The sequence below is a fragment of the Anguilla anguilla genome, chromosome 9, assembly GCF_013347855.1.
Source record: "Anguilla anguilla isolate fAngAng1 chromosome 9, fAngAng1.pri, whole genome shotgun sequence".
Taxonomy (NCBI): domain Eukaryota; kingdom Metazoa; phylum Chordata; class Actinopteri; order Anguilliformes; family Anguillidae; genus Anguilla; species Anguilla anguilla.
The window spans coordinates 65693-79194 of record NC_049209.1 but is presented as its reverse complement, the minus strand read 5'-3'; the positions used below and the strand labels follow the sequence as shown (position 1 = coordinate 79194).

The 13502-nt window shown below is 47.6% G+C and overlaps 1 protein-coding gene across 1 annotated transcript in view; it reads right to left on the bottom strand.

Annotated features, from left to right (window-relative positions):
* The window catches only part of LOC118234884 (neuronal migration protein doublecortin-like), a 49287-nt gene that overhangs the window by 18457 nt on the left and 17328 nt on the right, over positions 1-13502 (bottom strand). Inside the window, exon 3 of the mRNA XM_035431721.1 lies at positions 11647-11987. Within this exon, the coding sequence (XP_035287612.1) occupies positions 11647-11987 (341 nt within the window). The remainder of the gene's footprint in view (positions 1-11646; positions 11988-13502) is intronic.

Sequence of the window (13502 nt, the reverse complement as noted above, 5' to 3'; positions counted from 1 at the left end):
GACAAAATCTATTTATTCCTCACCTCTCTGCTGCATATACACCAGAGGTACAGTCAGGAGAGAGAGGAACGAAAGGCTGCCTTACAGGGCTTCCAAAGGGCCCCCAAATCAGTCCCATAAAATCTGTGCTCTCATTTTCATTTTAATAAAAATTAAGGAACTTGAGAAGGTGAAGGGAAGGCTCAGAGACAGCAAACCTAATAAAACCAAACGCAGATAATAAATACACATCTGTGTGGGACTCTTTTCCATTATCAGCCCATATATAGCGTATAGTGTATCTGAGCTGGCTAGCGGAGTCGGATGGCGTATAGTTATCTGAGCTGGCTAGCGGAGTCGGATGGCGTATAGTGCATCTGAGCTGGCTAGTGGAGTCGGATGGCGTATAGTGTATCTGAGCTGGCTAGCGGAGTCGGATGGCGTATAGTTATCTGAGCTGGCTAGCGGAGTCGGATGGCGTATAGTGCATCTGAGCTGGCTAGTGGAGTCGGATGGCGTATAGTGTATCTGAGCTGGCTAGCGGAGTCGGATGGCGTATAGTGTATCTGAGCTGGCTAGCGGAGTCGGATGGCGTATAGTGTATCTGAGCTGGCTAGCGGAGTCGGATGGCGTATAGTTATCTGAGCTGGCTAGCGGAGTAGGATGGCGTATAGTTATCTGAGCTGGCTAGCGGAGTCGGATGGCGTATAGTTATCTGAGCTGGCTAGCGGAGTAGGATGGCGTATAGTGTATCTGAGCTGGCTAGCGGAGTCGGATGGCGTATAGTGTATCTGAGCTGGCTAGCGGAGTCGGATGGCGTATAGTTATCTGAGCTGGCTAGCGGAGTAGGATGGCGTATAGTTATCTGAGCTGGCTAGCGGAGTCGGATGGCGTATAGTTATCTGAGCTGGCTAGCGGAGTAGGATGGCGTATAGTGTATCTGAGCTGGCTAGCGGAGTCGGATGGCGTATAGTTATCTGAGCTGGCTAGCGGAGTAGGATGGCGTATAGTTATCTGAGCTGGCTAGCGGAGTCGGATGGCGTATAGTTATCTGAGCTGGCTAGCGGAGTAGGATGGCGTATAGTGTATCTGAGCTGGCTAGCGGAGTCGGATGGCGTATAGTTATCTGAGCTGGCTAGCGGAGTAGGATGGCGTATAGTTATCTGAGCTGGCTAGCGGAGTAGGATGGCATATAGTGTATCTGAGCTGGCTAGCGGAGTCGGATGGCGTATAGTGCATCTGAGCTGGCTAGCGGAGTAGGATGGCATATAGTTATCTGAGCTGGCTAGTGGAGTCGGATGGCGTATAGTGCATCTGAGCTGGCTAGCGGAGTAGGATGGTGTATAGTTATCTGAGCTGGCTAGCGGAGTCGGATAGCGTATAGTTATCTGAGCTGGCTAGCGGAGTCGGATGGCGTATAGTTATCTGAGCTGGCTAGTGGAGTCGGATGGTGTATAGTGCATCTGAGCTGGCTAGTGGAGTCGGATGGCGTATAGTGTATCTGAGCTGGCTAGCGGAGTCGGATGGCATATAGTGTATCTGAGCTGGCTAGTGGAGTCGGATGGCGTATAGTGTATCTGAGCTGGCTAGCGGAGTCGGATGGCGTATAGTTATCTGAGCTGGCTAGCGGAGTCGGATGGCGTATAGTGCATCTGAGCTGGCTAGTGGAGTCGGATGGCGTATAGTGTATCTGAGCTGGCTAGCGGAGTCGGATGGCATATAGTGTATCTGAGCTGGCTAGCGGAGTCGGATGGCGTATAGTGTATCTGAGGTGACTAGCGGAGTAGGATGGCGTATAGTTATCTGAGCTGGCTAGCGGAGTAGGATGGCGTATAGTGTATCTGAGCTGGCTAGCGGAGTCGGATGGCGTATAGTGTATCTGAGGTGACTAGCGGAGTAGGATGGCGTATAGTTATCTGAGGTGACTAGCGGAGTAGGATGGCGTATAGTTATCTGAGCTGGCTAGCGGAGTAGGATGGCATATAATGTATCTGAGCTGGCTAGCGGAGTCGGATGGCGTATAGTGCATCTGAGGTGACTAGCGGAGTAGGATGGCGTATAGTTATCTGAGGTGACTAGCGGAGTAGGATGGCGTATAGTTATCTGAGCTGGCTAGCGGAGTAGGATGGCATATAGTGCATCTGAGCTGGCTAGCGGAGTCGGATGGCGTATAGTGCATCTGAGCTGGCTAGCGAAGTCGGATGGCGTATAGTGTATCTGAGCTGGCTAGCGGAGTAGGATGGCATATAGTGCATCTGAGCTGGCTAGCGGAGTCGGATGGCGTATAGTGCATCTGAGCTGGCTAGCGGAGTCGGATGGCGTATAGTGCATCTGAGCTGGCTAGCGGAGTCGGATGGCGTATAGTGTATCTGAGCTGGCTAGCGGAGTAGGATGGCATATAGTGCATCTGAGCTGGCTAGCGGAGTAGGATGGCGTATAGTGCATCTGAGCTGGCTAGCGGAGTAGGATGGCATATAGTTATCTGAGCTGGCTAGTGGAGTCGGATGGCGTATAGTGCATCTGAGCTGGCTAGCGGAGTAGGATGGCGTATAGTTATCTGAGCTGGCTAGTGGAGTAGGATGGCGTATAGTGCATCTGAGCTCGCTAGCGGAGTAGGATGGCGTATAGTTATCTGAGCTGGCTAGCGGAGTAGGATGGCGTATAGTGCATCTGAGCTCGCTAGCGGAGTAGGATGGCGTATAGTTATCTGAGCTGGCTAGCGGAGTAGGATGGTGTATAGTGTATCTGAGCTGGCTAGCGGAGTAGGATGGCGTATAGGTATCTGAGCTGGCTAGCGGAGTAGGATGGTATATAGTTATCTGAGCTGGCTAGCGGAGTAGGATGGTGTATAGTTATCTGAGCTGGCTAGCGGAGTAGGATGGCGTATAGTTATCTGAGCTGGCTAGCGGAGTAGGATGGCGTATAGTTATCTGAGCTGGCTAGCGGAGTTGGGGCCAGCTGCACAGAGAGAGGAAGCTGCTGTCAGCGACGAGCTGACGGTTGCGGCTCCACCATTCTGCCATCACCAGGGAAACAGCTGGCCCACACTGCTCTGATTAATGGTGCTGTGATTAAAACTTCGCTCAACCCCCAGCTCTGTCGCTTCAATTGGGGGGGGGGGAAGCTGATGCTATTATCACATTCTGGCTGATACACACCCCCCCCCCAAATGTGTTCCATCAGCGTTTGAGAGGGTGTTTCATTTCCCGCGTCTGCAGGGAAAGAGGCTGCAGGACGGACACGCACACACACACACACACACTCCTGGCCGAGGGAGTTTCACCCACACAAGGATTCATTCCACCAGGAAAACTCTGCTGTTGGGGGGGTGGAGTGTCTATCCACCATCACCGCCCCCCCCCCCCCACTCCCCTGCACTGGGGATGATGTAAAGAGCCCACTCAGCACACTCACACAGTGCTATTGTCAGGGAAACTGACTGCGGTGCTGTGGACTGCATTGCCATAGCAACTGCCTCCACAGCAGTCCCCCAACTGTATGTTTCTGTGAAGCTCCCACATTACCAACACATCAGCTAAGCAAGTATGCACCCACAACACATCAGCTAAGCAAGTATGCATCCACAACACATCAGCTAAGCAAGTATGCATCCACAACACATCAGCTAAGCAGGTATGCATCCACAACACATCAGCTAAGCAAGTATGCATCCACAACACATCAGCTAAGCAAGTATGCATCCACAACACATCAGCTAAGCAAGTATGCATCCACAACACATCAGCTAAGCAAGTATGCATCCACAACACATCAGCTAAGCAAGTATGCATCCACAACACATCAGCTAAGCAAGTATGCAACCACAACACATCAGCTAAGCAAGTATGCATCCACAACACAGACATGAGAATGAAGTGTGCGCAATTTCATTTGTAAATAACTGAGAAATCATTTGTTATATCTGCCAACTGCACCCACTCACTTAAGTTCAAGCCAAAAAAGGGTTTACCCCCCCTCTCCCCCCCCTGCCACCCCCCCCCCACCCCCCCCCACCCCCCCGCCACCTGCTCCCCCCTCACAGCCACTCCTCAGCTTACAGGAGCAGAGACAAGATGGCCGCCAGTGAACAGTGCTCCACTCGACACCAGCAGCATGCAGATACTTCAGTCCTGACATTTCTTTCATTCAGATTTGGTAGAGCACAATGAAACCACCCAACGCGCACACACACACACACACACTCAGATACAGACAGACACACACACACCCACACATGCCCCTTCTGTCTGTTGACAGTAAAATTGGTGTTATTTGCTCAGGGTGACAGACAACAGGAAAGCCTCTTTTTGCTTAACCTTTGAAGAATAAAGACACACTGAGTCAACTATATCTGCAACAGAATGCAGTCCTCCTGGGTAATGATTATTCAAACAATAATAAATACACACACGCACATGCACACACACACACACACATTCAGGGACATACCAGTCTACTCCAACTGGGCTCTCTTTGTGCTGTGGATACGGTTGCCTAGCAACCAGTTACACCAGCTGTCAGAGGGATGATGAGAGGAGAAACACTACAGAGTGGGGGGGGGGGGGGGGGGGCAGACTCACTCTGTCACCCAGACTCACTCTGCCACATCACTACTGCACCCAGACTCACTCTGCCACCCAGACTCAGTCTGCCACATCACCACTGCACTCGACTCACTCTGCCACATCACTACTGCACCCAGACTCACTCTGCCACCCAGACTCACTCTGTCACCCAGACTCAGTCTGCCACATCACCACTGCACTCGACTCACTCTGTCACATCACTACTGCACCCAGACTCACTCTGTCACATCACTACTGCACCCAGACTCACTCTGTCACCCAGACTCAGTCTGCCACATCACCACTGCACTCGACTCACTCTGTCACATCACTACTGCACCCAGACTCACTCTGTCACCCAGACTCAGTCTGCCACATCACCACTGCACTCAGACTCACTCTGTCACCCAGACTCAGTCTGCCACATCACCACTGCACTCAGACTCACTCTGCCACATCACCACTGCACTCAGACTCACTCTGTCAGCCAGACTCACTCTGTCACATCACCACTGCACTCAGACTCACTCTACCGCATCACTACCACACGCCTACAACTGGCTTCAGACAAAGAGACCAATTGGCAGGAGACAGAATCTAAACTCAGCATAAATGGTTGTTTTATTGTATATTCATAAAACATGTGCACAAGGAAATACATGCAGTACTCTGAACTATACTCCACAGCTGTATATAAAATCTCAAGGACATGTACAGTAACATTAACAACTGTAATGTTGTTAGAACAGACTCACATCAAAAAGAATCTAATGGATTTCCGTAGTACTGTGTGTAAATCCTCCTAAGACCCGACAATGTCCTCGGTCTGGGACATGAGTCTCTGGCCTTCATCGCAAGAACTGAATACTCTACTGAAACCAATGGTACAAAGGACATTCAACAAAAATAAAATTATATTTTTGAAAATGTTTTCACTGCAACATGTTTTTGTCAAAACTAAAATACTAAGGGCCTGATTTTCTAAGACGGCTAACTGGTGCAAAACCTTTTAGAGCAAATGGTAAATGGACTGCATTTATATAGCGCTTTGATCCAAAGAGCTTTACAACTGATGCCTGTCATTCACACACACTCGCATACCAACGGTGAAAGGCTGCCATGCAAGGTACCAATCAGCTCATTGGGAGCAATTAGGGGTTAGGAGTCTTGCTCAGGGACACTTAGACACACCCAGAGCGGGGGATCGAACCGGCAACCCTCCAACTGCCAGACAACCGCTCTTACCTCCTGAGCTATGTCGTTATTAACACTAATAACCCAAACACTGACTGGTGCAACACAAATTCCATAACCCATGTGCCCTATGTGCCCCCATATGCTACCATATACCCCATATGCCACCATGTGCCCCCATATGCCCCCATGTGCCCCCATATGCCCCATGTGCAACAATGACACAGGCTTAACAGGGAAACAGAGAGAGAAAAAACTAATGTGAGAGATCCTTTGAGGGGACTTGATCTCCCAACAGTATTAACTAGACAATTAAGTTTGTGCTGTTGGCCCCCGCCTGGTTTGTTTAAATACACTGCTGGTGTCTGAAGTGACATAATAAAATGAACATTTCACCCAAACAGAAAACAGACAGAGACTGAGACTGAGGTCTCTGGCTGGATATGGGACCAGGGGCTATCATCGTATTATCTGGGGAACAATGAGAAATCCACGGAGGCACACAGCTGTACTGTTTTCTAACCCTGATGTTTGACTCTGGAGATGCAGATATGATGTCATATGCTGAACGGTTCATTTCCCCCACTGGGGAGTCTGTGCTTTGGGGGTCTGATTTAAGAGATGCCAGTTCTCTGGCAGAATGGCTCATCTGTTTCCTTGGTTTTACACAGTCCCTTTAATGTCCCAAACCCTAACCACGATGCATCAGGAGAGAGGTCTGGCAGAGAGAGATCAGTCAGAGAGAGAGAGAGATCAGCCTACAGGAATAACACAGACACACACAAACACACACACACACACGCACACACATGCACACACAAACAAACACACACACTGACACACACACACACACACACACTGACACATACACACAGAGAGACACACACACACATGCACAGACATGCATACACACGCACACACACGACTTACGTTTTGCTGTTAGAAAGGGGAAGAGTGGCTTGGGGAGGGAAAAAGTCCTGAATCAAATTCCAGCCCCAACGGGAACACTTTCTCTCATCCTCCAGGCTATGACCGGAGCCCAGAGGATATTCATACGGATGAGAGTGCACAGACGCAGCTGCCGCATGATAAGCCTTTCCTCCTCATTGATGAACATCCACAGAAGCAGTAAATGCCATTTCCTTTGTGAACATTCATGGCCCCAAGAGGCATTAGCAATGACTGATGCTGTCGGAGTCTAGCAGACAACTTAACCATATGAAAGAGGGGCTCTGCTAAACTGCTAAAGGCCATGAGCTCCTGGTCTTTCCCACAGTGCCGCTGGCACAATAAGCCACACCTTTATTTCCATAAGCACGGAAGCACACTCTCACATCCACCCCCACAAAGGGCGGCCAAATTTGGTCTCAGTACTTTTATTTCCCACATACTCCACATCAGAGGTGTCAAACTCAAATTCTGGAGGGAGTGTCAGATGGTGTTTTAATGTGTTCCTGCACTTAAGTGCTTAATTTAAGTCACTGATTGGCTAAGGAGTCTGCACACTATGTTTCCAAGGCCTAAATTATATACTGATTGAAAGGAAATCAGAAACCATCAGACAGGGGCCCTCCAGGACTGGCCTTTGAGACCCTGTTCTGCATGTCTTAGTTATCTCTGCCCTGAGAGAGATCAACAAAGGAAAATGGCTTCTTCTGCACTGCATGTGATTGAGTAACACAGATATCACAGTATCAGTCCAATTGTGTCTTAAAACAAACAGCATAACTCCACTTTTATTCTATAGTGAAAGCCACCTGTCATGTGCCCTTTGTTCAACAGAGCTGAATAGCACTTTATATCTGACTTCAACCCCCAGCATAATCAATAGCAACAGACACAGTCCTCACAAACCACAGAAAAAGCTACCCAAAGTAGCTCTGAAGCAAGCACACAGTGTGTATCTGCTGAGGTCAGCAGTGCTCATAGTAAAGAGTTCAAAGGTCAATGTAGGCTCAGGCCTGGTGTATGTGCATGCTATTTGGGGGCTTTGTACAGGAACACAATGGCGTGAAGGAGCCATGCTCGCACAGTCCTAAGAACTCGTCCAGACCAGAGTGAGTACATTAGCAGTAGCTAAGCACTTTTAAACATTAATGGCATTAATATTAAAACTAAAGTGTTTCTGATTGACTCGGTTATTGATGTCACTCCCTAGAGCAGCCCATAAGTGGTCCCTGTAGCTCCACCTGTCCTGCAGCATCCGTCCAATAAGCTGCCCCCCCCCCCCTCCCCCGGACAAGAGCAGGGTCCTTTGGGCTGGGCAAGCAGTCATACTAGTCCCCGTTATCTCTATAGAGCACTTAAGGGTTCTTCGCTTCTAATTCTACAGGCAATTAAAAGCCTCAAGACAAAGCTGCTTAATGTTCTTTAATCAGCTCCGACTCCCATCCACATGAACAAATATGTGGAACTGCTCATCACACGCATCTATCTGCACAGCTAAACTACTGAAATATTAAGACACTTGACAAACAAAATATGAAAATAAAATATAAAAACAAACATTTAGAAACAACGTTATGTGAAATATGATTCCATGGCTACAAACGTGGAATGATTAATCCAAGAAACTTATCTTTACCTTTCAACCCCACATTTAAAAGATTTTATACAGCACCACACAATAGTAATAATCATCTCCTGACCTTCAATTTGAGGTGTGTATGAATTTGTGCTTGTGTTCTTCTAAGGTTTTATCAGTCCTCTTTAAATGTCTCTCATGAGAACTTAAAACTGGAAGAATGAAAGTTAAACTGTTGAGTTCAGGCTATTCATTCAAGTCAGCTTTTTAAAAATGCAATGTAAATAGAGTCTGTGCCACACCTTTTTCCTTGAGCAGAGAGAGAGCTCCACTGTAACCTCAGTAGTGCCGGGTAGTACACAGACTACCAGGTGAAACTACATGCATTCATACACTGTGCCAGAGGAATCTATTCTCCCACATGACTGATCACAGCGGTTTTTCTGCAGGAAGCAGGGTTTGCCAGAATCAGAAGAATGAGTAGAACACACCGCAGTGGGGCTGTGTGATTGGTCAGGGCATATGGGTGTGGGGGCCTCACTGCCCTGTCCTGTCCACGGTGGATCCACTTCCTGCCTTTCAGGGACTGCTGCTGTCCACTAAAGCTTCCCAAAAACCAGCAGCATGGCTGGCAGGAGCATCCCCTGCCGGGCGGGCCCACCTCACGGGCTTCATACACATCTGTGCCTGTGCATGCATGGATCCAAAGGGGCATTAGATGCATATTTTGCCCGGCCTGGTGTAGTGGCCAGCTGCTGCTGATGATGATGATGTCATTTCCTGTCTGCTTAGTCCAGGTTGGAAGGACTCTGGATAAGTCCTGGGACAGGGCTGAGGTGTTTGAGTTTCATATCAGATAACAAATGCCCTTCTGCACTTAAGTAGCTCTCTAGATGATAGATTCCATCACCTGTGCAATGATATCTGCTTGGAATGACACCATTCCCCTCCTCACAAATAGAACAGCCATGTGGGACCACACTGGCCTACATACTGCACAGAAAACTCAAACACCATCAGCATCACAATCACTTCAGGAATTACCTCAAAGTTCATATCAGCTCTAACATTTCCCTGCTCTACTATCAAAAACCACAAATGCTTCATGTATCAGTTCCAAAATAAACTCTACGAGAGATGCACAAGAGCAATATTCTACGAGCAATAATCTAAGAGAGATGCATAAGAGCAATACTCTATGAGCAATAATCTAAGAGCGATGCATTAGAACTGTGCAGCAGCACAAAGACAACACTGATTGCTTTTAATTATTTTTTCAACAACCTTGCGGTGTTTTCAAGCTACATAAATGCACTGTTCTCTAATATAGAATATGTAAATGACCTGGGGCCGGTCTACGTGACAGAATGAGATATTAATACCCTTCACCCTCACACTCCATCAGTAGAAATAAGACAACTATTCATCAGCATGCACCGCAAAGCTGAACAGAATGAAAAACTGCATGGAAAAATTAATTATCAGTCAATAATCATGCAGGAAATAGAAAAGCAATATTAAATGTAATGTAAATGCCTTTCACTCTTCTCTCCTTGCTTTCATTAAACGTGTTCTGACATAAGTCTGCAGTATAGCTTCTCTGATCGCTGTTCTAAAATAGCTTTCATATCCTGACAGTGGCGGAAAGGGGGGATGTTAACAACGCTGACAGGTAAGGCATTGCTCTTCATCACAACTTACATGCAAATTTGAGAATGAGAAGACAGAACCAGAGAAACTGAGAAAGTGAGGGGTCATTTGCTTTATTCGGGGAGGAAAGATGATTAATGTGACAGCATGACTAGAGTTAGGAGCCCTGACTGCAAATCGGAGAGTTGCATGTTTGAGCTCAACCATAACTTCTCAACTGTCAGCTGATCATTCAGAGTAAAGAATAGCATATAAATTACCAACTCTGGTCCTGTCATTGGAACCACCTTTGAATGCCACCACTAAGACACAGCCAGACAAAGGCCAATGCAGGGTGTGGCATTCTGACAGCACCAGAGCAACTGCTGAATTGGAGCCATAAAGACCTCCACCTTAAGCTGGTCACTTCGAAGACCTCATCTGCATTCTCAAAGATGCACCTGCTGAGAGCAAAGATCTCGTCTGCATTCTCAAAGATGCACCTGCTGAGAGCAAAGACCTCGTCTGCATTCTCAAAGATGCACCTGCTGAGAGCAAAGACCTCACCTGCGCTCTCAGAGCCTCACCTGCCGAGAGGGGAGTGTGGATTTTTAATGCAACACACAAGAGATTGTGTTCTCAGTGCTGTCAACTGCAGGTAGACTTGTGGTTCTCCCTGTAGCTAGAATCTAAAACCATGAATGAGCCACACCAGTGTATGACCTTGTATCACATTACATTTTAACAAAGACCTGTCGCCTGGACTGAAGCAAGAACCTCGTCCATGGGACTGGGAACTCTAATGGAATCACGCAATGCAGCTGAGGGTCCTTAGATCAGTTTACCATACTGCTTTCCATAAGCTTCAGGTGCATGTGTTTCTACTTCCTGCTTACCTCCGTGCCTCAAAGATTAGCAGGTGACACTGTGCTTTTGGCATAATGCTTTGTTGGTTTCTTTTCACATATCAATTTACTTGTTAAATTTACATGTTTCCTAAACAACAGATCCACTAAATGTCACCTTTAGGCAAATGACTTAGTGCTGTTTGTGCTGATAATCTAGCGCTATAAGAATGTGTGGGTGTCTTGATGCCCTGACAGATTTTTAATACTATATATGGACTATGCTACATTTTAAGAAACTGATAGCAGACAGCTGTCTGGTTTGGAACCAGTTCAATGACATGGTGGTTTGACGGGACCCATCACTCCTCGCTCTGGCACTCAGATACTCAGAGATCCGCTTCTGCTAACAGCTCCGCAATGAGATGCTAAATGTCCAGCAGGTGTATTAAAATATCAAGCTGCTTACTCTGGTCATATATTAATCCATCCAAGGCAGCCAGTTCATATCAATAACCTGCCAGATTGTTTTATTAACTTCCTTTTTAAAAGGATGTTCATTTTAAGAGGATATTAGCCATGTTCTATAGTCCAGTCATGACAAGCTTATTGGAGCCATGGGACATGTAAACACAGGTGATGCAGTCTGTCTCTAGTATTCCAGGGTGGCCATTTAAATGCGGCAAATGAAAGTCTAATGTAAAGAGTGATCTGGATCTTCCTGGGACCAGTAAACGTCATGCATTTGCTGTTTGGTCATGCAGCCAGGCTGCAGAGACATTGGACTGGTTAGGTTTAGGTTAGGGTAGGGTTGGTGCTAGGGTTTGGGTAGGGTTAGGGTGTAGGTTCAGGTATGGTAGGGTCAGGGTTAGAGTTAGGGTTAGGGTTAGGGGCGTGAAGCGGGTCGTACCTGCTTGCCATCGAGTGTGTAGATCCTCTTGACCACGCCGCTCTCCAGCTTGATAGCCTCGGTGATGTCGGTGAGGACCTGCTCGAAGGAGTGGGCAGTCTTCTTGTTCAGCAGAACCCGCACGGCCTTCCGCGGCTTCACGCCACTGCGCATCACCGTCACCAACTTGGGCCGCACAAACTCCTTGCCCTCCCGCGCCTCCGCGCCCCCCTTGCTGGTCAGGGACTGCAGGTTCTTCTGGCTGGCCGAGGCCTTCACGTTGACCGACCAGTTGGGGTTGACGTTTTTGGTGTAGTCCACCTTCTTGTAGAAGTTCTCTGAAGCGCAGACGTAGCTCTCGCCTGTAAGGCAGGACCAGGCACAGTTCAGTCGGGTTTCAGTGATGCTGACTGATATTAAAACTTAGCTCATTCTCAACCATACTCAGCATCACTCTAAAATCTATTTCCCATGAGTGTGCCTGGAGGAAAGGGCTGGGATTTGAAGGCTGCAGGTTAGAGCACAAGGTCCCTGGATAATAACAGCACACAACAGACAAGAGTGAAAATACTTATTCCGACAGACAATCTGTGCTCCTAATTAAATGGAATTACAGTCAGACATGCTAAACTGCAGAATTTATTTAGCACAAGATAAGCACATTTAGAAATGAGGTAAGATGCACTATTCAGATACAAATAACAGTGTATCTAAGGCAGAATGTGAATGCAAATAAGCCTATAATTATCGTCTCAAATAGGAGAGGAACAAAGGAAAATAAGATGTTATTTATGATATTCAAACACACACCTTCCCACTTGTCCAAAACATTCCTTATGGTGTAAGAGAAAAGGACAAATATTTCATAGATAAAATTAATTGTGCTTGAATGCTGGGAAGAGAAATTGTTTAATTACGCAACCATACCTGGGGGTAGCAATGCAAATTGGTGCTCAACATAACACACAAGATAAATGACATACATGCTCACACACACGCTGCCATATCATTTCTTGTTTCCCAGTGGGAAAGCAGAATCTTGAGGGACCACATTTCTCCATGAGAATGTGAGATGACCCTGCCACTGCCGAACAGCACAAGCACAGAGAGGGAGGCTATAGACAGACATGAATTTCAGCACCAAAACACACTGTGGATAATAAGTATCCACCTAATAACTATCCACAATGAAACCAGCAGAAATCTCATTTTCTACCTTCAGCTCACTGCCTCTGCTTCAGTTTATCCTCCTACTTATAACGTTAAAATGCAGACTTTACAGGATTCATGAGGAAACATCTATTTTAAAGTGGAATACTGTTGACAAGCTCACAACTGATCACTGATCTCATCATTCAACACACGCAGTGTCGGTTGCTCTAATCTCAGAGCAGTGTCGGTTGCTCTAAGCTCAGAGCAGTGTCGGTTGCTCTAAGCTCAGAGCAGTGTCAGTTAATCTGGGTTCGAGAGCAGTGTCGGCTTCTCTAAGCTTAGAGCAGTGTCGGTTGCTCTGGGCTGAGGGCAGTGTCGGTTGCTCTGGGCTGAGGGCAGTGTCGGTTGATCTGGGCTGAGGGCAGTGTCGGTTGATCTGGGCTGAGGGCAGTGTGCTTGCTCTAAGCTAAAAGCAGTGTTGCTTGCTCTGAGCTAAAAGCAGTGTCGGTTGATCTGGGCTGAGGGCAGTGTCGGTTACTCTGGGCTGAGGGAAGTGTCGGTTGATCTGGGCTGAGGGCAGTGTCGGTTGATCTGGGCTGAAGGCAGTGTCGGTTGATCTGGGCTGAGGGCAGTGTCGGTTACTCTGGGCTGAGGGAAGTGTCGGTTGATCTGGGCTGAGGGCAGTGTCTGTTGCTCTGGGCTGAGGGCAGTGTCAGTTGCTCTAA